The 25,982-nt window shown below is 36.7% G+C and overlaps 1 protein-coding gene and 1 long non-coding RNA gene across 11 annotated transcripts in view; one reads left to right on the forward strand and one right to left on the reverse strand.

The window, feature by feature from the left end:
- ank3a (ankyrin 3a) overlaps positions 1-15,185 on the reverse strand; it is a 124,558-nt gene extending 109,373 nt beyond the window's left edge. For 4 of the 9 annotated variants that reach the window (XM_073869322.1, XM_073869320.1, XM_073869321.1 and 1 more), the window contains exon 1: positions 14,615-15,184. In XM_073869322.1, coding sequence (XP_073725423.1) covers positions 14,615-14,731 — 117 coding nt within the window. In that variant the 5' untranslated portion in view covers positions 14,732-15,184. Of the gene's footprint in view, positions 1-14,614 lie in introns of all 9 variants that reach the window. The other 5 variants (XM_073869315.1, XM_073869317.1, XM_073869314.1 and 2 more) reach the window with 2 other exon arrangements.
- The window catches only part of LOC129417529 (uncharacterized), a 93,771-nt gene that overhangs the window by 25,758 nt on the left and 42,031 nt on the right, over positions 1-25,982 (forward strand). The window lies entirely within an intron of this gene.

A 25,982-nucleotide genomic window follows, 5' to 3' on the forward strand; every position in this document is an offset into this window, starting at 1 on the left:
GTGGTATTTCTGGAGGATGTTTTAACTTGTACTGTATCAGAAGCACATGTGATAGGGGTCGGCTAAGAAATGACAAACTGTGTCAAAGTATCAGTATAAAACATTCAATAATAATGGTTTAAATGCATATTGCATTGACAGTAGGTTGCATTCAAATCATTGTAGATGACATAAGGGACACTGCTGTCTTAGGTTTAAATGAAGCATTAAATGAAAATAAAGAAATTGGATTTGGGATAAAACAATATAAAACGATATATTTTTGAATAATAATAATAATAATACAAAATATTATTTATCCATGGCTGATAATCGTTCTCGATTACCCACCACAGGTATTTGTGGCAAGAAATTAAATGTTGTAAGTCTGGCAGAGTACAGGTATATATGTTTGCCAAATTTTTGCCAGAAACTATGACACAAAGTCCTGAAACCCATATTACATCGTGTACTCTCATTTTTTCTGCGCTTAAAAATAAGACGTTTAAAGAGAAATAACACATGTTCTGATCTAATGCAGATCAAATCTGTGCACATGCTCGATGAATGACTGTCACACATTCATCTATTTAAGTGTGTGCGTGTGATATCTGGCACGTTGACTGTATAGCAGATGAGAGGAGAGAGCAAGGCCATCTGCCTGTATTACTCCCCCTGTGCCCCCAAACACACACCAGCAAACAATACACACCTCGAAATATCTCAAATATACACACATGCTGTTGTGGACCATAAGGTTAGATTGCGTCAGTCTCTTCCATCCTCAAAACTGATTTGTAAAAATGTAATTGAACAACACTGGCCGACCCTTCAGGCACGATTTACAGTATAATCTATATCTTCTGGTTATCATTCTTTAATAGCAGTGAATGGTTAATTAACTGTCATTTAACCAAAGTCAAAAGCAATGTTAAAAACTTTATCCATCATTTAGGATTCTAACACCACAAATATAATGATATAATGTATTTATTCTACTTTTAGAAGACTAACGCTGCATTATTATGAAACATAATGGGTCATTTAACACAATAACGCTGCAAGATTCAGTGCACTTATGCTCAAGGCCGTCCTGTCCTGTGATAGAGGGAGTCATCTAGGACCTCAATGTTCTGGAGGATCCCACAACAGGGTCCTTAAAATCGACACAGGTTACAATCGATGCACTTAATACTCATCTGCTTTTACATTGAAAGCAGAGCAAACAATAATTCAGCCTTTCCACCTTGGCAGATGCATTTTGCTAAGTGATTTCACTGATAAATTGTTTTCAATCTGTATGTGCTCTGCTCTGTGATACAAACGTATGACCCTGGCAACCCACCTTTATAGATGCACTTTTTTTTCTTTTACATCGGTGCACTGTCAGAAAATTTTAGGGGTAACAAAAGCATTAACTGTACATTTAAAGGTACACAATAGATCGTTAAAGTACAGTAATGTACCCAAAATGGTACAGTGTTGCATTATGTTTAATATACCTGTAAATGTACAAAACGGAACCTTAGGGTACCATGCCGGCAACAGAAAAGGAACAGTTTTGTATCTTTTTTCTGACAGTGTGGAATATGGATTATTTTTTTAAGGGTCATCAAAAGCCCTTAAGAGCTTAAAGGCGCTCTAAGCGAATCTGTGTGACGTCACTTTTTGTGAATGTTTGAACTGTTTTCAAACAAACGGAGCATAGCTAACTCCTCCCCCTCCCTCTCCCTTCTGTGCTTTCATGAACGCGCCCAACTCCCACCCCCAAATCCTTCTTGTCATTTATTGGCTGGAACACTTTGTTTTGTTTCGTGGTGCTAGGTTTGGCCACTGTGTTGTTATTGCCGTTTGTGGAGCCTGGGCTGTCTACAGAGATCGCATTTTTTTGTGCTGTGTTCAAAATATCGATACGACGATACATCGCCATGGACGCCTGACGATGCGCGCATCGATACAGCACCTTCCTTATCGATTCGGATGCACTTTTTAAGTAACGTGACGAATCACTGTTGATACATGATCCATATGGAAAGGACGCATGTGTCCCGTGGAGTAGGCTACGTAGAGTTAAAGGTAGCGGAGTATACTTTCACTTTGCATGTCTGTCTCGCTAGCGCACGTGTCTGCATAGCGAGCGCGTGCGTATTTAACATCAGTGATTTCAGTATGAAAGCGCAGATATCTTAGCATATACTACTGCAAAGGGCTTTATTAGCCACTCTCTTATAAAACGGTACTAACGCATTTGAGAAGAAACACGACAAAGATTTGCATGTGAAAAGTGTACGTCTAGAGAACAGATACAGAGCTATTTTAAACTATAGCTGTCACATTAATAATCTGATTTCTATTAAATAGTATTAAATCTGACTGCATGTTTATACATATATTCATAGATATAGAATAATGAGAGAGAAATATAATGCCTAGAGTAAGGCACCATCTTTGTAAAACTGCTTAAAAAACATAAGTACTAACTCTTGAATTTTAAGTATTTTTTATGAGTTATCCCAAAAGATAATAAATGAATGGCAAAACACAACTGTTACAACACTGCTTATTCAATGTACAATAAAGAGATGATAATAATAATAATGTTAGTAAATTCTGATCAAAAATTTAATTCAAAATAGTCTTGTATCGTGATGCGCATCGTATCGTGACCCTTGTATCGGGATACGTATTGTATCGGAAAATTGTTGGCGATACAGAGCCCTAGTTTTTTTTACAGTTTGATCAGCAGTCAGGTAGCAAGCTGATAGTGAGGAGATGTTTGCTGTATGTAACAAAAAATGTTTTATGGTCTAAAACGCGTGAATTCGCTTAGAGCACCTTTAAAGGAACACACCGACTTTTTGGGATTTTAGCCCCCAGAGTTAGATAAGACTATACAAATCTTGGCATTTTTTTGTATTGGGAGCAGTATGCTAGCTGGAGCCATTTACGTCTTTGTGCTAAGCTAGGCTAGCGGTAGGTGCGTCAAACAGTTACGGCACACACGCAGATGAAAAAGGTATGTATGGACTTATCTAACTCTGGGGGATACGTTGAATAAGCTAAAGTCCCCAAAAGTCGGTGTGTTCCGTTAAAGGTCACGTTCTTTCTGATCCCATTTTTTAAACCCTAGTTAGTGTGTAATGTTGCTATAATAGCATAAATAATACCTGTAAAATGACAAAGCTCAAAGTTCACTGCCAGGCAATATATTTTCTTTAACAGAAGTCCCCTTTCAAAGCCTACAGCGAATGGCCGGTTTGGACTACAGCCCTCTACTTCCTGCTTTAATGACGTCAGTAGAACACTTTTTTTTACTAACCTCCGCCCACAGGAATACGTGGCCAGCTAAGCTAACCTGAAGCCAATGGCAAGCTAAGCTGCTATCGTATCACAACACACTAAACAAGCTACACAATCAGAACTCGATACGTATTTCTGAAAGATGGACTTCACAGGACAAAGGAAGACGTCATCCCGTTTTTAGGACAGTGAAAACAGCGGTATACAGATAAGTAAATTGTGTGATAAATACCGCGTTCTTTTACACATGAAACATGAACACGTTATATTGTGCACTGTAAATACAATCAAAGCTTCAAAAACACAGAAAGAACGGGACCTTTAAATACAACTTCCAGATAAAGAAAAAATGCTACTAAGTTAATATTAATCAATTCATAAACCAAAACCATCCATGCAGTGTGCCTGGCTTTATTAACTACTGCTATATGTAATTGTATTAGTGGACACACCTTTGCTTTTACCTGAAAGACAGACCTTATTTTCTATAGTAATCCAGTTGCACTGTTTTTGAACCTAGAACATTCCTTTAAATAGACACCATTGATAATTTCTTAAAATATTAATAAATGATCAGGACCAATGTACAAACCTAACCACAGTTTATAATTATATCATTCAAAGGTCACATCACATGACCCACAAGCTATAAAAACTTGCCAACTCAACAAAAAACTTGAAAGAGTGCAATGTAAGACAGCCATACACAAATACGCACATCTCGGTTTACAATAAAGGAATTTCTTAAGGGCGGACAGTCTGGCTGCTACCCTAGAGAATGTACCCAAGAGCAAGATCAATAGAGAGCTTTAGGGTAATAGACCATTATCAGACAAGAGTAGGGCATTTACAGAACAGAAGCAAATGTGATCTAAAGAAAAGAACAGTGCTGAAAGAAGAAACACAACAAGATGGACAGAAAGAAATAGCAAGACACATTTGATCTATATACTATATTTATATTATATATAATACATTCATTAAGTCCTCTGTCATGCTTATACTAGTGTTATATAAAAAATGACTATAAGAATATTTTTTATAATAAAACTGTATATTAAAAACATAATAAAAAGGCTTAATAAAAAACTGTGTATATTGTTTCTTTGACCAGGACAAAATCACACATACAGTAAACACAGAGACACACTTCGTACGCTGAAGATGCAACAGCTGTGTATCAACAATCTGCGCACATTCTGAGAAATGGTACACATATATACTGTACACACAGACAAACACACACATTTTCAGGCAGACCTTTACGTTGACACAATAATATACTATGAGGTGAGGGACTTCATTTCTAATCTCATGACTCTGTCATATATACACACAATCTCTTCATTTTTCAAAATGGTAATAAGTAGAAATGTTAAAGGGCACCTGTTTCATTGCTAAAAAACAACGTGATTTTGTGTATTCGCGTGGTTTATGGTTAAAAAAACACATTGCTGTGTCCCTGATTGCTAACAGGAGTTAACTTGCAGGCTGAGCGTCATCATTTACTCAGGGTTATGTTCCTTTTGCATATCGTTAACATGAACTTATACACATTTACACAATAAACGAAAATGAAAAATCGTGAATCGGACAATAGGTGCCCTTTAATAAAAATTTTATACAAAAGAGTTGTCTTAATAAATTTCTATTATTGCAAATTCCCAAACTTTGTGAAGCCCTGTTTGTCATTGTTACTTTTGTGGAAATTGTGTATGTCTTTGGTGAGTGAGAAATATGGCTGTGTGATCTGCCCTTGGACGCACAGTGTTCTCGAAAGGAGAACTGAAGCTCTATATGGAAACAATCAAAGGAAGCCTAAAGCATTCGTATTGTTGTGCTACAAATTTGAGAAGACAATAGCTAGTTCTGGTTCTTGATGCTGATTGGTCAATAGCTTTATTCACCAAGATGTTTTTGTGCAGCACCCATAAAGTTGCAAATCATTATTTATCATTATGTTCTGCTACTGTTTATATGTCAGACACTTAAAGGGATAGTTCAACCAAAAATGAAAAGTATGATCATCATTTATTTTATCCTACCGTGGAAGTCAACGGGTACTGTCAACTCTGAGGTTACCATCACTTATCAAAATATCTTTGTATGTATTCAACAGAGTAAAAAACTTATACAGGTTTAGAACAACATAAGGGTGAGTATAAATGATGACCTTAGATATTCATTTTTTGATGAATTATCCCTTTAAAATGTGTAATTTATGCACTTTTAAAATAATTTAAGTTTTACTTAAAATTATTTAAGTAAAATAATTTAAGTTTAAAATAATTTAAGTAATTTAAGTAAATAATTTAATGAACTGGTAAATTGCAGTTAACAGATCATGGGCCCTATCTTGCACCCAGCGCAATTGACTTTGTCAGTGACGCATGTATCATTTTGTATTTTGCACCGGCGCACAGCGGGTTTTTCCCTCCACAGACGCATGTCGGCAAACTAGGGAATGAACTTGCGCTGCCTGGGTGGTTCAGCGCAAAAAAGGAGGCGTGTTCCGGCGCAAACCATCTCTTATGCTATTTTGCAGTTTCAAAAAACAATTGCGCTACTAACCAAAAAAAACTAGTCTAAAGTCAGTTGCGCGTGGTTCATTATGCTATTTTAAGGACGCATGCTTGACCATAATGTATAGCGTGCACAACGCGCATTGCTTATCTAATCTACACAGATTATTTTTGCAAATCATAAATTGTTACAATAAAAAATATTAACACATGAGATAAGGGAAATCATTGTGGTGAGCATTGTGGTGATAGTTTTTATTTATTGTGTGGCTGCGTTAAAAAATTCTCATGAAAATAACGATTAAAATATTTTTCATAAGTTTGTTGTGTGGCTGTATTACGTTTACTTTATGTAAATAATAATTAAAATGTTTTCATAAGAAACCTTAATGTATATGAATTTGATTTGTAAGTGTACTTTGGGGTTGGACCTTGCTTGCATTTCCGATTTCAAAGCCCCCAAACCCTTTAGCGGTGAGGGTGGACGCAGCGATGTCCTCTGCTGGCGTCAGGTCCTGTTTAGAGGCAGATCCACCTCCCGTTACACGGCGTGCCCGATTTATGCTGGCAAGCTTGGGATTCCCTCGTCTCCTGATGAGACAATTGTGGCTATATTTCCTCTCACGCCTGTTTAACCTACGCTGATTTGGGCGGGTTTCTCCCAAGTCCCATCCCCATACAAAACAACTTCTCTGTCTTTGACTGCTCTTACAAGAACGTCGGTCTCCTCGGCTGTGAACCGCTGGCGTGCGCCTGGTAAATCCGTCATTATAATAGCAACCCGCCATGGAACTTGCCCCCTTGTGTTTAAAGGGAATGTTGGATAGCGTTCTGATTGGTTTATTTGACGTTACGCCCAAACCACACCTATGAATAATGAACCTACTTCAGACCAACCCCTTATTGATTTGCGCCTCGCGCAAAAGTCATTTCTCCCACCGGGAAAATAGCAACAGCGCCCAAGATCCGCCCACAAAGTTACTTGAGCTTTGCGCTTCGCACTTGCATTTCAGATCGTTAAAATAGGGCCCCATGTGTGAACAGAACCTTTCTGGTAAACCAGTGCTGCCAATTTACCAGTAAGAGAGGTTGTAAGATTACCAGTAATTTACTGGTAAGTGCTATGTGTAAACGTAGAATTAAGATTACCGGCATTAAAACGGAAGATGTCAGAATGTTCCGACAGCTTCAGGCCGATCATAACGTTTTGATAACGATGATGCGTTTACCCCCACACTGTTTACTGATGATTCCACCTGCACACTGCTAGTCAAGCACAGCTGGAGTAAGTTAATGTGTTTGTGAGAAAAAACTATTAATATTTTTAGCTTATTTAACAATCAATACATTGCATATTCATGGCAACATGATTATAGATTAGTGTGGTAAGTTCAATTATTGCGGCACGTCAATAACATCAAAAGAATTTTCATATTTGGAAGACCCATTTATTTAATGGCAGAAGACTGAATTGCAACAATAATGAATGACTTTCCCAAGCAATTTCCACATGCCTTCTATTGGCATACTGAACAGTTAGTCCCGTCCTCTCAAGTAAACAGGACAATGATTTAAAAGCACCACCTTCTTTTAGGGAGGAATACCGAAAAGGCTTACTTTCATATCACACTGCAAAGTAGACAGGAACACGTCATGTTTAATTAACATTTTGCAATACGGAAATTTTAAATGGTTTAATGCAGAACAAAAGTATTACCCTAAACTTATTTACACCTGTCCTTCCTTACTCTAGACGTCCTTAACATCTCTTACATTTGTATCACAGAATAACAAATAATAATGTTACTCTTAAAGGCGGGGTGCATGATCTCTGAAAGCCAATGTTAACATTTGAAATAACCTAACAAACACACCCCTACCCCAATAGAATCTGGACCTTCTTTTGATAGACCCACCCCACACATACCCAACCCAGGCAACGATTTCGGTTAATAGACACGCTTCTTTTTGCTGATTGACCACAAGTGTGTTTTGGTGCTCGGCCCAACTCACTTTTTCAAAGTGTTTTTCAAAAATCATGCACCCCGCCTTTAATATCAATCACACATGCAGTTATTTGATGATGTATATCTACACTGAATGAATGAAACAAGAGCTTGTAAATATGAAAGGATGCAGAACTTTGAAATAAACATGAGCTATTTGAATTAGTGCAAGCCCTACCCCCTCCCAAAAATTGGATAGCTCAACAGAGGCTTTGCTTTTGCAGCAGCGAATGTAATAACAAAGCAAAGAAAGAATAAACGGAGAGAGCCAGAAAGTGAGAGTGATCCGGAAATCTATCACATAATTGATGATGGGTTGATCAAACGCAGACAGACACATACATATGCAGCAAAGAAGCTAGATGGATGGATAATGGACCCTCTGCACCTCGCCAACAAAATCACTCTCTTCATCTTTCCCTCCATCTATGCGTGCCTCTCTCTCTTTCATTCTCTCTTAATCGTCCCTTCCCCCACACTACAGAGAGAGAAAGAGAGAGACACTATTACATGGCTTCTCTCATTAATGGTGTGGAGCGAAGCTCATTCATCACATTGCCCTGCCACATGTGTGGGTGTGCATGTAAGCATGTGTGTGTGTGTGTGTGTTTGCTGTGATTTCTTCCTGTAGGGACTCCATAGTCTACGAGTATGCAACATTCCCGAAAAACATTTAGCCTTGCTGACCTCTTGCTGCCCAAAGGCAACACACATTGATACTGATATAACAGATTTCATTCGCCGTGTGTCACAGTTTAAAAAAAAAGATCGTTTAGGTCCTGGATGCTGATTGGTCAACACAGCGTTCCAGTGATGGTAACATGCAAACAATAAATACATAGGGTTTAATGGAAACTGTATGATAATAGCTAATATACAACATGAAATGCCTATTCACATTCTGAAAATGCTGTGGTGTTTCAACCCACGTTTGTGAAAAATCTTAATAAACGCAATTGGGTTAAATTAACCCAAGCATAATTTACCCAAGCATAGGCGGAAACAACCCAGAATACACTGTTAGAAACAATGGTCAGTAAATGGTCATAGGCCATGGGGCAGTACACTTTAAAAAATGTCCTAATATGTACCATAGGAACAGATATGTATACATTTGGCCAATATACCTTTGAGGTACTAATATGAACTCTTTAGGTGCAAATGTGTACTTTTAAAGAGCACCTATTATCCGATTCACGATTTTACATATCCTTTAATGTGTATGTGTGTGTTAGTACATGCAAAAGGTACAAATCCCAAAGTAACCGATGACGCGAGTCTCCAATTTAAATCTCTTTTCTTGGACTACAACAAACACACAGATTACTTCCTGTTGATGTGGACATGACGCTAATTATCATAATTCCGCCCGCTTCTGAATTACAGCCTGTAAGTAGTTTATATTTCACTCTCTATCAAAAGTTAACTCAAGTCACTTTTACTCCTGTTTTATTCTTTTTAACATTTTAAACTGTTTTTTATTAAAATCACATTTATTTTCTTTAGTTGTTATTCTAAATTCTCATGTATCTTTGTTTTTATTGTGATTTTATTGTGTATCTATTATTTTTACATTTTCTTTTTTCTCTTTTATATATTGTTACCTCATTTCTATGTAAAGCACTTTGAATGACCTCTGTGGATGAAATGTGCTATACAAATAAACTTGCCTTGCCTTGCCTTGCCTATTTTCATAAAGAATTTACTATTGACTAAACCATGACTCAAACATGAGTTTTGAGTAGCTCTAATTGTTTTTTCCTTTCCGGCTTTCCGCAATACTGCTATTATCCACCAGGGGCGCACTTCCGCAACTTATACAACCCGGAAGTAGCGCCTCACGTGAAAGAGAAAGAACTCAGTGTATGTTTTAAAGATCGCTCTGCATCTGATCTCTATCAAAAGTTCTTCACAAAAATTGAATTATCTCAGCTTTTTGCTTAAAATTTGGTGTTTTTGAAGAAACCTACCCATATTTGAGAGGTGATAAAAAGGGAACTAATGAAGGTAGGATGAAACGTTTTTTTTTTTTTTAAAGCAGAGGGTCTGTTCTTTCATTTGATGTATTGTTTGTTTATATGTTTAATGAAGAACATCTTCTTGAAGGCATTAAACTTTTGTGAAAATCATGAAAATTGCTGGCGCTGGCTGGCAACTTTTTTTTAAACGCTGGCGGGGAAAGAGTTAACTTACCAATCTGTTACTTTCTGCTTAAGCAGCGCTGGTAAAATTTATCATTCAGCTTGGTCATATGCATTTTCTGGATCTGATTATTGATAAAGTAGTAAAGACATTTGGAGCTAATCTTCCAAAAACGGTAAAGAGCGTTACTTTTCCGTCTGACCCCAGCATTATTTTTATTTTATTTTTTATAGACACTGCTCAGTTTCTTTACTACAGTATTTTGCTGTGAAGTGGCTAACTTTAAAGAAACAGTTCACCGAAAAAGCAGACTTCTGTTGTCATTTACTTGCACTCCAAACCTGTACTTTCCTTTGCTCATGGCACACAATAGTAGAATGTGTAAAGCATGCTGATCTTACTGTTTTTCCCCTAAAATGAAAGTAAGTTAGAACTGTGAACACCATCACATCTGTAAGCATGAACAGACCTACACCTGCACATTATCCGTTTTATGTCCCTAACATTTTTTACATGCATGATCGAAACAGAATGCATGATTTTCTTAACATTCATCTGCTTAAGGACAAAATGTGAATATTAACAGATCACTGAGTTGAGCTCAAATATCATTTCATTGTCCTCAAGGATTCACTTGTTCCAGATTTGTTTCTGAAGACTCTGTCCTGAGGCAGACAAGCAAACCATCCAACCTTCACGTGACCTCTGCCAGTGGCAATCAGCTGGTCTCCATCTACCTTACTCTTTATCTTCTTCCTCTATTCTCTTACAGTACTCTATCTGCTTCATTTATACACTGTAAAAAATATTTTGCACTTCAGTTTAGTTTTCAACTGTATAGACTAGTAATGAGTTGCTGCAACATCTAAATAAAGTTCTCAAGCACAGTCGCTGTACAGTATTTTAAAGTAGACCTATTTCATTGCACGTTATTTTGTGTATTTGGTATAATACAATGTGTTTGCGTGGTTTATGGTTAAAAAAACACATTTTCCACATACCGTACATTTTTGAAGCTCCAGATATCCTGTCCTCCTCAAAAACTTTGTTTTTGTACAAAACTCATTGATCTGAAAAGCACTGTGTCCCTGATTTGCCAGCTAATCTGTACATTGTGATTGGCCTGAATATTCGTTAGCCGGAAATGTGACTCTCCTTACCATGTTTGAAAGATTTGTTCACAATGCAATGCTAACAGGAGTTAACTTTGACTTGTGAGTCAAAGTGGGAGGAATTATGATAATGACAACAGGCAGAGGAGTAAACTGTTGCCTACAATCTGTGTGTTTGTTGTGGTCCAAGAAAAGAGATTACGTAGGAAATGATAACTTGCGACATCATTTACTTTGGGGTTTGTACCTTTTGCATACCGTTAACATTTACTAATGTAAAATCGTGAATCGGACCATAGTTGCTCTTTAATGTCACCTCCCCGTCAAACCTCCTAGAAACAGCATCTAGAAACAGACAACGCGCACACAAACCCCCACTCTCACAAAAAGAAAACTTATCGGATTTACGACCATAAATGCCATTTTCCCCGGACACATCCTGGCCAGGATTCTGGGTGCGTCCTCAGGAGGTCACATTGGTTGACCGCATACGCCATTGAGGTTTAATATTTCAGGTTCTATTTGAAAAAAGCAACCATTACATTTTCAGGTAAGAATAAAACTGCAATGATTGTATGTCTTACGAGAAATAAATCTTAATTTTATAATGTTTTAAACTAAAATGTGAGTACCCCGATGACGTATGCGGTCGACAAATATGACTTCTGGAAGACATACCCGAAATCCTGGCCAGAATGTGTCTGGGGAAAATGGCACGTATGGTCATCCTAGATTTACGTAATTTAGACAAGTCATCCCATTGAGCTCAGAAAATACAGAAATCCGTATTTATGTGTAAAAATCACATCCCAGTCTTGTTGTTTACCTCTCAAGTGTGAAGGATCTTTTTACATTATAGCCAAACGCACACCTGAACATACCGGTGTATGCACACGTACAGTCACTCCGTACAATTTGTTATTATATTGCTGTATATTACTGTATATATGCTGTATATTACAGCTCAGTATGATATGCACACCTACTTTGGCCCTTGAGTAATGAAGCCTTTTATTAAATCACAACAACACCCCAGGGACTGATCTGAGATCGGGACAGTGTCACTCAGACTCCCAAACACAACAGATGGTTCATTGTTCCCACGGCAACCCTCAGCGTAAAATTTAGATGCAGAAATCTATGTTTTGGCTAAGCTCTGCATCATAAGATAATCTGAGGAAATATTGAGGGGCCAAATAAAAAATACACATAGAAATCACATGATCTGCATATTATCAATATGACAGTACTGAACAAAAAGCATACAGTATTCACATATTTATATAGTACTCCAGAAAAAAACATGGTGCATGTGTTGTTTTTGTTTAGAGTTTTCAGTATCAGGTATACTGAAGGCTCTGATTTGGGATAGCCGGTGTACAATTTGGAGACAGGAAGTAACACTTCAAATGCATTTCTCTATGTGGAAAATATATCTTCCTAATTGCTTTCCTCTTAGATTCATATACATTACTTGTCTCTGTGTGTGTCTCACAATGCCAATGCAATTACTTCCTCAATACAAGGGAGCAGCACGCATTAACCTCCATCTTTATCTCTCTATGTTTGTCAGTCGTAGGTATAAAGAAAGTTCTACTCTTCTTTTTCTCAACCTTTATTTAATTACTATATTTTTTGTACATTTTGTTACATTTGCATATTTTATTTATTTGTTTATATCATTATATTATATAGTACATCTCTTTCAGTTTCAAGTACTTCACTGATATGTTTGCGTTGCATACAATCCTGGCAAATAATTATTACACATACAGGTGGCAGTAATAAAAATAGATATTTATAGAATAATAATATACATTCATCAATATTAATAGGGCTGTCAAAAGATTAATCGCGATTACCTATAAGTCACACTTTTTTCATAGTTTGGCTGGTCCTGCGACTTATAGTCAGGCGCGACTTGTAAGGCAGTATGATTTTGACACATATGAACCAAGAGACAACATTACGGTCTACAGCCGCGAGAGTCCGCTATATGCTGCTCCTGTATTTATGTAATTTAAGAAAAAATGTAAGAAAAAAATTATATTTCTATATAAAATATTTATATTTCTATGTAATATAAATGTACATAAAGTATATAAATGCAAATATTTCTTAAATATATACATGAATGTGTGTGTATTTATACATAATATTTACACACACTACACACACATATGTTATGTAAACACAAACTTTTATTTGTGTGCGATTAATCGCGATTAATTGCGATTAATCTTTTGACAGCCTTAATACTAATGCATTAATATCAATTCTCTCTGTGTGCGTTTTTCTCCTTAGACACTTTCCGTTTTTACAGTGTTTGAATGTTCTTTAATAGCATGTTAAATTATTTGCATTGCCCCAATATTAGAGCTCAAGACTGTTTCTAACTCTCTCTCACACACAAGTACACATGCACAAATGTGACCCTGGACCACAAAACCAGTCATATTGTGTTAATAATAAAAAAAAAAAATAGATTTATACACCATCTGAAAGCGGAATACATATGTTTTTCATAGATACATGGTTTGTTAGGATAGGACAATATTTGGCAGAGATACAACTATTTAAAATTTTTGAATCAGGCACAAATTATCACTGAGAAAATCACCTTTAAAGTTGTCCAAATAAAGTCCTTAGCAACTGCATCCACTCACAAAAAAATAATAGTTTTAATATATTTACTTTAGGAAATTTACAAAAATCTTCATGGAACATAATCGTTACATCTAATATTCCGTTTTTTTGTTTTGTTTTGCATAATCGATAATTTGGACCCATACAGTGTATTTTGGGCTTTTGCTACAAATATACCCATACTACTTATGACTGGTTTTGTGGTCCAGGGTCACAAATGTCAAGAGATGTTATCATAGCGCTAATACAGTACGTGCTGATCACAGGTACGACATGTTACGTGAGGCAGGAGGCAAGTACCATTTCATCACATGTTTAAAATATCACAGAAGCAAAATAATCACAGGAAAATTAGGGACCGTGATACCTGATGTTTGTTTCAGTCAATGGTGAAGATGACTGTTGATCTGTCTGGGTGTGGTGGATATAGACAGTGTGTGTATATGTGTTTTGTCTAAATAATAAGAGAAAACAAACCGAAAGCATGGCTAACATATCCGCATACCTCATTCCATCACTCCGTACTGAACAAACATCAATAAATCAGTATGTGATTTATAATACACGAGAGTCACGTTTCAGAGGACAGTCAAACCTCATGCTGCAGTGTGATGGTCTCATTTTTAATCTAAACGCAGAAATATTTTTTCCTATCTCTGTCTTTCTCTCTTACACACACACACATACACAATAGTGATCATGGGACATATGTGTATAAGGATGCAGGGCGCTCAGTGTAAAGAGTAACCTTGGCACTGCAGTACAGATTTAACATACATAATGCTGCCATCTTACACACACACACACACACACACACACCGAACTCATAGGCATTAACAGGCTGTCCCATAAACCTGATCACTCTCCTTCTAATACCACGTATGTGCGTGCATGTGTTTCCATGTACCTTCTTTTTTGGTTCCCGTGAGTGTTTCCTGCTCTTCCTCTTTCTTTCCTTTTCATCTTCCAGTGCGTTAACATCCACATCTTTATTCTTCTTAATCTGAGACGCCGCATGAGCCATTATCAAGCATCAGCCACGTCCCCACAGCAACCATACACACTCACTCACTCACACACTCTCTCATACACACATGGACACACGCTCCTTCTAAAAGAAACTGGGATAAATGTCCAGTGAGGAGAATTCCCCAAAAATCCCAACAATGATCCTTCCAAAATGAATGGGAGTAAAGGATTCTGTTTAAAAAAAGGAAAAAAAGATGGACTAGTCCTTTTTCTTTCCTTCAGCCTTTGTCATTGGCTGATCAAGGAACCATATCCAAAGAGAAGATACAGAGAAAGAAAGAAGGTTGAGAGAGAAAGAGAGAGAGAGAGAGAGAAAGGGAGGGAGGAGAGGAGCTGGGGTGGTTACTACGGAAACCACATTCTCTTCTCAGCCATCCCCAAACGGTCCTACCTGAACCGTGAGTGTACCGCCGCAATGACAAGCATCGATGTGTGCGAGTGCGAATATATGCGCATATGTGTAACCCCCCCACCACCAGCACCATAATCTGTATGCTGGTTTGAGGGGAGGGGTGATGCACACATTAGCTCATGCATGTGTGATATCACACACACACAAACTGTGCAGTGTGAGGGAGGGTACCACTACTACTCCAATCCCATTATGTTAACAGCTGACCAACTCAAGATGGAGAAAGAGAGAGAGAGAGGTTGATACATACATAACAAACATTAAACAATGGTCTTACCAAAAAATACCATGCATACTTGCATATATATTTGTTTATGTTTGGTGTCATATTTTTTGGGACCATATATTTATAAATGACAAAAACCTTTGTGTCAACCAATTACAACCCTATCCCTGTTTCAGAGAGAGAAAGAGGAAGAGATGAAAGAGAAATGGAAGAGAATTTAAAATAGTAGACAGAAAAAAGAAAATAAATTATTGTGGTTCATGTCATCTCTGTGATGTCTTTGACATTCTGAGTATAGAGTGATGGCAGCCATATTGGTTTCTTCTGCATCTCAGCCACCTGAGTGCAGCCGGGTCCTCAGCATCTCCAGGACTGCCTCAGTCACTGCCTGTATAAAATACCCAGTGCTATAATAATGTGTTTGTGCGTGCGTGCGTGCATGTGTGTATATGCCTAAAAGCTTACATTTAAGCTCAATAGAATATTTGAATATTCAGTAAGTGAATATTTTTCAAAAATGAAAAAGAACAAGAACATTTCAATTTTTTTATATAGCACATTTAAAAACAACCATAGTTGACCAAAGAGCTCACACAATATAAACAGAATAAAAATAAAAAACTAATCTCGAACTAAAGGCTAAGGAATACAGGTACGTCTTAAGCAAAGACTTAACCTCTTTAATTTTCTGATCTGTTTTTATGTGAAAAAGTAACCTGTTCCATAAATCAGGAGCTGATACTGAAAAATCTTGGTCGCCTCTGTTCTTAAAGGATTAGTCAATTTTCTTAAAAAACAAACAAACAGATAATTTACTTGCCACCATGTCATCCAAAATGTTGATATCTTTGAAATTATTTTTTTAAGGAAAACATTCCAGGATTTTTCTCATTTTAATGGACCCCAACACTTAAAAGTTTTAATGCAGTTTAAAATTGCAGTTTCAAAGGACTCTAAACGATCCCAAATGAGGCATAAGGGTCTTATCTAGCCAAAAGATTGTAATTTTTGGCAAGAAAAATAAAAAATATGCACTTTTAAAACACAACTTCTCGTCTTCCTCCGGCTGTGTGATGCGCCAGCGCAACCTCACGTAATTGCGTAATGCCATGGAAAGGTCACGTGTAACATATATGAAACGCACATTTGCGGACCATTTTAAACAATAAACTGACACAGACATTAATTAGTAGTATCATACAACAACGTCGGAACGGTCCTCTTTCTCCATTAAAGTCCATTAAAAAACATAATTTCTTCTTGACTGAACAAAGAAAGACATCAACATTTTGGATGACATGGTGGTGAGTAAATAAACTTGTTTTTTTTATGAAAATTGACTAATCCTTTAAGCCTAGATCTCGAAAAATCAAGGAGCAACTGATTAGATGACCTTAGTGAATTTGCTGGATTGTGGACATTCAAAAGATCTGATAAATAAGAAGATGCCACCACATTTAAAATCTTAAAAACAAATAATAAAATTATTAAAATCAATCCTAAAACGAACCGGAAACCAGTGGAGGGAGACTAAAATTGCGGTAATATGCTCACACATTTTTGTCCCAGTTAGGAGCCAAGCTGGTACATTTTGGACTGTATAAACGATGAAGAGATTGACTGGTCCAATCCAGTCTTAAAGTCTCTTACAAACTTAGTAAGTGGTCAGTTCTGGCTTGTGCTTGGTCTGGCCTCGATCCACTGTTTTGCTACAAACATAATTCAAAATGGTCCCATCAGACTGAGCAAACAGCCAAACATGTATTAAATCGAACACAATTTTAAAAGAAATACATTACAAACACATGCATACTGTACACACACACTATGCCACCAGTCAAAACCTTTTTATCCATCCATTCAAACGAGTGATGCATAACGATTAATTGCAATTAATCTATAGCAGAATAAAAGTTTTTGTTTACAACCAGGGCTCCATAATGCCACCAAAATTTGAGAGTGCGCCACTGAATTTTACAGTAAATTTGACCTTTTATTGTGATGTGACACTGAATTTGAAACAACACATTGTACTTTCTGCATCTATCAAAGTATTTATTAGTAATACAGTGTAAATTAGTAGAAATGTGAATATTTGGTTAGCATGTTGATTTAGGGTGTGTGCCCCTAAATTTTCTGGTTGCGCCCCTAAAATTTTCAGTTGGGGCCACTGTGCTCCTAGTGAAAAAAGGAGCCCTGACAACATATACTGTATATGTGTGAACTGTGTATAACAATTATGTATATATAAATATGCACACATGCATGTATCATTTTATAAAAAATATATATATATATATATATATATTCATATATCAAGTATTTATATATCATATAAATTATACATAAATATACAAATGTATATACACATGTAAACATTTGTTAAATATATACATGCATGTGTGTGCTTTAATCTTTACAAAGTTGTTATACACAGTTCACACACATATGATGTAAACAAAAACTTTTATTAATCGCGATTAATTGTTATGCATTTCTAATTCAAACTTTAAGAAATGCCAAATAATTATCTGTCAATATTCCAGTACTTTCAGAACACAGCACAACGAAGTGACCAAACATATCCTGAAAACCTTTTTTCATAACTCATTAGCACAACACAAGGGGGAGGGTGTTTCTTTTTGCCAGATTCACAGATGTGATCACCATTTACTCATTAGCTCATTCACAGACACCATGTGAATTTGTTTCATCTCTCCCAAGTGTACTTGTGTTCCTGTAGCTGTAGTTTTCTGCTCCCTGGGGAAAGTGTGCACATCCCCAGCTCACCAGTATCACCAAAGAGACCATTTCCACTCATGTCACCTTGGGGAATTACTCACTACGCAATATGTACTGAGCTGTTGAACCAATGACCTTTGTAGTTAACCACCTGCACAGTAGGCTACACTACAAACCGCACGCATGCATCCTTAGGATTTCCTGTCTGATCATCCCAAACATCAGTTACATCAGACAGATCAGCCAAATCGAAATGAATGACATCACTCAAATTTTTCACAGTCATATCGGATGACCAAGCCATGTATGTGTCAAACAAGCAACCAAAACAAAACTAAACAATATTAAAACTATCAGATAAAACAGTGGGTATGAGTTACAAAGTGTAGCATACAGAAAACAGCCTTCCTGTTGTATCAGTTTAAGTTAAATCGATTGATATGTGTGAAAGTATTGATAACTTAAACATCATTACTTTTGGTCATCTTTAAATTGAAATGGCTTGCAATGATATATACTGTATACACTGACTATACAAATGAACAGATTTTTATTTTATTTTAATGTAATATCCTTTTGTGAAGGCCTGCCCAATCTAACTATTAATAAAATTAATAATTTAATCGTCAATAAAAGGACTCACATGATGACCTATTGACCTTTCACCGGACGATCTCATCCGGGACGATCCCTCGCTTACGCACAGTGCACAGTACAGGGGGGATATCCTCGAGGCGACATTAAGTGAAGCGTTATGCTTGTTCCTTATTATTATTTCATAAGAATGACGTGAAGAGAGCATACACAGCTTTTGTTTATATTGCTGTGCAACCTCTTGAATGTTAGATGCAGCGGCGGCCGGTGACTTATTTTTACGAGGGCGCTCGATGCGAAGTTTGTCACAACATGTATGTAGCCCGTCATGTGTGTCGTTCCTTTTTTCAAAATATGTGTTCTACGCCTTGAGAGATCCTGTGTGCATTACGTGTCTTGTCAAAATAAGTGCCTGCTGCAGACGCATCTAAAGGGTTTATGATAAAAGAGACGCTCGCAATTACTCGCATAATCTCATGTGTAATCAGAGTTTACTGTTAAGGGAGTGTCTTGCGTGTATTTTGTGAATGTGAGCTTCTCTATTATTTTGACGCTAGCAGGCAAAACACGTGATGAACATGGTTCACATGACGCAACAAACGCATATTTTGAAAACGCAAGCAAGCCCTTCGGATGAGCAGTCACGAGCCCCACTGGTTATATGCAAGTAACTTAAGCTAACATCTACACACATACAAAACAATGGTTCATGCATGTTCACTCACTTTGTTCTTGCTGTTTGGGGGGAAAAGATTCACGAGCTTTGAGGTTTCTGGTCCTTGACTAAAAACTTCATACTATTATAACTAATGTTTTTATTAAACAGTAAACAGGCTCATATTGATTTTCTAACCCTCTGAATTATCCTCATTATTGCTGTTTTATTATTATTTAATAAAGAACAGGATTAGAATAGAATTATTTTTAAATATGACAAAAAAATCCACAGTAGCCTGTTAACTTAATATCTTGTGAAATCATTATCACAAAACTGCATAATGTAGACTCGCGCGTGCGCGCGCACACACACACACACAACTCTGTCTATATCAATTTTTCCGTCTCACTCTATTTGCAATTAAAATAAAAAATAATATTAGACTTAAAATGTTTTTTTTCTATTCCGTTGTGCTTTTTTATGTGCATTCATTTTGAAATGTGTGTCAGCAAGGAATGTTCTATTTTTATACTTTGAGCACCAAAAGTTTTTGCACGGCCCTGCTTCTCATATGAAAACCGACAAGGTGTATTAAAGATCATAAAATCATTTTAAACTGGGGATGTACTATTGCTTGTCTCTACATTTTCAGAAGGTAAACATTTGTTCAAGAGATTGTAAAAAGTTTTTAAACCTTTGACCATCTTTGTTTTTCATATTAGACACCCAAAAGTTCAAAAGAACAGTCTGAAGCTGTTGTGTCTCTTGCAATCACGTATCGGACACTCACCATGGTATTTACAGTGGTGCTCTACCGGCCTCTTGTGGTTCAAATGAGAAAAGCATGTAAAATGTAGCTACAATCTAGAGCAGGGGTGGTGAGCAAGGGCTACCACAATGGATAAAACAATCTGGAGGGCTACTTTTTGATACTTATCTACTCAAAACATTTATTTTACCTGTTGATATGTTTTATCATTGTTTAAAATGTTAATATAGATAAAAGAAGCCAAGCTAATATATGCAATAAATAAATATTACAATTGAGACTATAGAATGTGCTTTGGCGGGCAACCTTGTGCCCACGGGCATCATGTTGGAGATCACTGATCTAGAACATCTCTACTGTGAGAAAAATGTGGTTTAGATGAAACCTTGGCCAACACAAAGTGATAAATTTTTAATGTGTAGTACCCTCTTCACACTACTGATTTAACCGAATTGCAAACCATTGGGACAATGTTAGCTTTAAATTATACTTTAATTATAACACTATATAATAATCGATTGCCCTTCAAAAGACACATGCATTATCTGAGCAATGCTGTGGGTGTGTTTCCGAAGCTCACCAGCCAATCATAGCTCCAGTTGCAGAATAATCATAGAAAACATTTGATATCTACACAAAAGTGTAAAAAAACGTTTCTTAAGAACATAAAAAGGTAAGAAAGAAAAGATTCTTTTGAGGATTGTGACTCATTTAGGTATCCAAAAACCTTTCAACATCTTTATTTTTAGAAGTGTGGGCTAAGTAATAAAGCACGCGTGTCAGATGCGGTAAACTGAACAACTGGTGGTTATGTTAATGCTTTCTAGATTATCATAATCTTTTTAATTAACTTATAAAATTAAGAGTTTAGTTCCAAAATGAGATAACTCTGTTTTTAAATATTTTGTCAAAACATATTTATTATTATTTTATCATGTTTTTATTGTGCTACTAATGTGTATTTTTTAAGTGATGAAGGCTTAAATCAAAACAAACCAACTGCAGTTTGATTAATATTAATTGGAAGGGACAATAAAAAATAATATTTTTTGAAAAATTTAGTTATCTTGTTTTGTAACCAAACTCTTGTAACCTAACCAAAATATTTACCACTCTTACACAGTCACTCTCTCGTCTAAACCTGCAAGCAAACTTGTTACTGAGCATGACATTCAGGAGACATACTATTTCCACATACATTTTCAAAGAAAGTTTACATTTTCTACTTCATTTGGACATTTATTCACATATTTTCAGTAGGTTTGAAACTTCTGCACAGGTCAGAACACCTTTTTTGTAATACCTATTCATATCACTTCTACCCCAGTTTCATTACAAAGAGACAGATGTAGTGTGTCTATGTGCCGTCTCTGGTGAGATGCTCTGTGTTTGAGTAATGAGAAGGTTAAGTCCCTGCTACAGACAGACCTGCTTTTCTCTAACATTATACAGAAAGAAAATGTGTGGACTGCCCTTTACGCTCTCTTTGTTTTAATCTTTCAAAAAGTAATCCAGGTCATTCAGCACATCTCTCTTTCACTCTTTTTCTCTTTTCCTGTGAGAGATGACACGTGACATTAACTCTCTGGCTCTGTATGCTACCCTAGTTAGCCCACTTTAAAAATGTACACATATACATACACAAACACATCTATACATTCACACATCAATGTACAAAATGGAAAGCATTACCTTATTTCACCACAAGGGGACACAGTGGGCTAGACAAGGTAATCGTCACTGTTAAGGATTATGCACTTTTGAAAATAAAAGTAGGAATGTCTTTACATTTTTAATGCCAAAAATTTATATAAAAATGTAAACACTTAATTATATCCTAATTATATTCGGTTAACCTAATAAATCTTACAATTTTTTTGTAATGCAGTTCTTTAAGTTCATATTTCTGTCATTTCTAATTTGACATCATATACAATTACAAATTGAGAGCCAATTCCTTCATTTTTTGCATTCTAATCATATAAAAATATTCTCCTTACCCAAAAAAACATACTTTTTGGCCTTCAAAGTTGGCATAAAAACAACACTATAGCAATCGACTGAGTAGGTGGAATCACTGCTTAGGGAAAATCCAGATGAGCACTCATCCCACACAGTTAGCAACTGCAAGGTAGGATGGGAAAAATCACAGAACAGACAAATCAAAATGTAAAGAACTTATACTAGCCTTTAGTGAAAGTGACTTATTTGCCAGTGTATGGTAACCCATACTTGAAATATGACCTCTGCATCTTAACCCATCCAGGGAATAGTGAACACACGCAGTGGGCAGCTATCACTCCAGCACCCGGGGTGCAATTGGGGTTAAGGTGACTTGCTCAAGGGCACCACAGTCGCAACCCACCAGTCGTGAGCCTCAAACCGGTAACTTTTAGTTAGAAGCCCGACATTCTAACCATAGGCTACAACTTCCCCTATTTATATATCTGTGATCAGCTATAATATTGCTGTCACATGTTGATCACTATGTAGTTTATTAGCATTAAATTGTATATTATTTATTACCATTATACATGGTTTATTCATCAGAGGCAGATGAAGACAACATCCGTAAGTGCAACAGACCGGAACACAATAAAGAAGCAATAAAGTGCTGGGCTAAAACCATCCTCCTTTGCGTTAATGGCACCTTGCCTAAAATCTCTGATCTCAAGTTAGCCGGATAAATGATCCCTGCAAATGACTGCAATAAAAAGAGGCGAAGATCCTAAAACTGCACCCTGTAATTCTCACAAGTGGCCGGGTTTTTAGCATCACCACCAGACCAAATTGCAACATTAGTCCTGACTCCTTAGTGATGTCAAGTGCTTTAAAATGCTAAGCGGTGCTTTTTGCTTTAAAATTAACCTTTATTGTTAAAGTGGCAGAGAAATAAATCGTGAGTAATGACTGTTTTTGAACTTGTGTAAACAGTGTGGTTTTAAATTACTTCAAAACAACGAATCACTCTGTTCTTGAAAACGTCAAAATCTCCACTGCTTATAAAAAATCATTATTGATATAACTGAAGTTTAACCATAAACAAAAAAAAAGGTGAGCAGACCTGTACCTAATTGACACGGTTACCAGATCCATGTAACAAATCCAAACCAATGGCCACTCAAAATTAATCCAAAAGCATCCCAATAATTCCAACAACTTAAGAACCAAATACTTTAACAAAATACCTTTTTTAACCAGAAGAAAAACATCAACCTGCTGAAACCCAAATCGCTAACTCATTCGCTTAATAGGTAAATGCAATTCTGATCAAATGTACCTTTATGTTCTTTTAGCATATTTAATCTCAATATAGACGGTTTCAGCAGTAACAACATAAATAAGCGGCTTTCGTGGTCAACACGTAACTTCCGGTAAAGTCTGCTAAGAATAAATAACAATGAAGTTTATATAAAAAGCAAAATAAACAACACGTAGATAGGAAACCAAAACATTTGTTTTTTTCGACAAGGTATTTGTTTAAGAGTTCAGCTTCAACTAGTCAGACCATTTAACAAACAGAAACAGGAAGTAAAGTTCGGACCAGATGCATAATTGCATCACCGCGGCGCACGTGCGTCCGATAAAACCGTCTATATGCAGTACAAAGAATAATAAACGTTAGAATAAATTAGTGATTGCACGTTTACAGCTTTCTGTGTGTGTGTGTGTGTGTGTGCGTGTGCGTGTGAGAGTGAAACTTATCTGTGTGTGACCATATGTGTGTGCCCATCAGTGGGTCTGTATGCCATCTGTTTGCTTGTGCTGGCACAGTAGTTTCTCTAAGCTGTCAATTTCACAGTCTTGATCCACACTCTTACAAGAGTGATATTTCACAGCGTCAGCTTTATAAACAACAAACAAAAACTTTAAGGTTATTAAGAAATGTCCCAATCGTAATGTATGACCCCACTCCCATCATCTATACATGCATGTGTGCTTTTAGGCTACCATTGCCTTCTAGTTCATACACTCTATGTTATTCGACTTTGGGGTCTGAACACACAATATTATATTACACAGTACACACACATACTCAGCTTAGCCGTGTCAATCTCTATCACAACTCTATCACGCTCGGCAGAGCGACGCATGAAACTTGTTCATTGCAAAGTGGTCATTTTCATCTATGCAACAAAGTTGGGAAAAGTTAAATTTTTTCGGAATTTCGGAAGCGAATATCAATGGGAGTGAAGCACTGGCGTTTACATCATCCATCTCTGGTCAGTTATTGAGAGGACGGTTACTCATTTGTTTATAACTGTTACTAGGACAATCACAATTAGTAACGCCTCCTAATGACCTCAAGAGAAGATTGACACAAAGTGACAAAGTAAAAAAAAAACTGCCCACGCAGCATCAGGCAGTTAACGTCTTTAGACAATTTTCTGATTCAGAATTCCCAAAATGACCAAAGAGTTTTGATATTTTTATTTTAGGGCAGTGATATTATGCCATTCCCTTTGGTTACTTTCAATAGTGGGACTATTTTCGGGCACTGTGTAATATCATTGCGCCTGCTGCAGCCATGTTATGGCAGCAAAATCCTTGATTATTACGCCAGAATGAGAGTATAGTTCCTAGCCATATCTGCCTAGAAAATAGCAACTTTAAATTTTCTGTCAGTGTTAATACACGATGTAACTACAGAAGAGTCAAGGTTTAAATAGGAAAAATATTGAAACTCTTTGGTTATTTTTTAACGTGATGCTAATGGTCTAATCAGATTCAATGGATTATGCTAAGCTATGCTAAAAGTGGTACCGGCAGACTCGGAGATCAGTTGAATGGATTTCAAAACGGTAAAAATCAAATGTTTAACTCTAGGGGAGCTGGAAAAGGAACATATTTTCAAAAAGATGGGAGTGTCCCTTTAAGAGAAAATGTACAACCCTTTTGGACCATGCGTCGGGCACGCCAACTGTTTTTTGCTGTTGTTAAACTAACAAAAGTGGATTTGGACATGCACATTGGTACATTCACACAAGGCTTAAGCGTTAACGCTTGACAGAGGGCGGGCTTAAAGCCTGGCCAACAGCCAATCACAGTGGCCGCAACACATGCCCCTCTGTTCTCTGGTCTTGCATAAATGTAATTGGCTGGCTCTGCCTAGGTTATTTGCATAAGGCAATCTGATTGGCTGATGCAATCGCATTGGCACATGAAAAGTTGAGTGACAGGAAATTGACGGATCTACAATTCAGTTCGGTAACCCATGACGTCACCCATTAAAAGTAAATGAGAAGCATTAATGCTTACACCCGTGTGAATGTACCAGTAGTGCACCATGTGCTTAGATCATTAAAATAGGGCCCCATGTCTGCTAGGTCTTGATTTATTGTGGAAATTGACAAATAAACGAATATAACTGACACAGGGACAGTTCACCTGTTTTCTCTTTATTTTGTTTTTTTCATGATAATGCATCTCAGATTCAGTTTAGTATTAGTGTTGTTTAGCTTGTTTGGCTAATAATATGGTTTTGTTCCCAGAACATCCCTTTGGTGTTTATCGTAATGGTCTCGATTTTGGTGAGATTTGCCATCTTGTCATTTAGTGTTTTGCTGCGTCACAGATCAATTTGCTTATTTTAGGACACTGACTGTGACTCAGTGGCAGCTGGAAATAGTTAGCATGCACGGTAATAGAAATCAAAGCGGGATAGAACAGCATTAGCGTACTAATTGCTAATCAGTTTAAAAGATCAAGAGATTTATTTTATCAGTAGAAGTGAAAGCAGAGACAGAAACATTTTCCTGCAGCTTGGTAGATCAAAGGTTGTGGGTTTGATTCCCAAGGAACACGTGTATAGTATGCATGTAAATGTTTAGTTGGCACTGTAAGT

Source organism: Misgurnus anguillicaudatus, chromosome 7 (genome assembly GCF_027580225.2).
Source record: "Misgurnus anguillicaudatus chromosome 7, ASM2758022v2, whole genome shotgun sequence".
Lineage (NCBI taxonomy): Eukaryota > Metazoa > Chordata > Actinopteri > Cypriniformes > Cobitidae > Misgurnus > Misgurnus anguillicaudatus.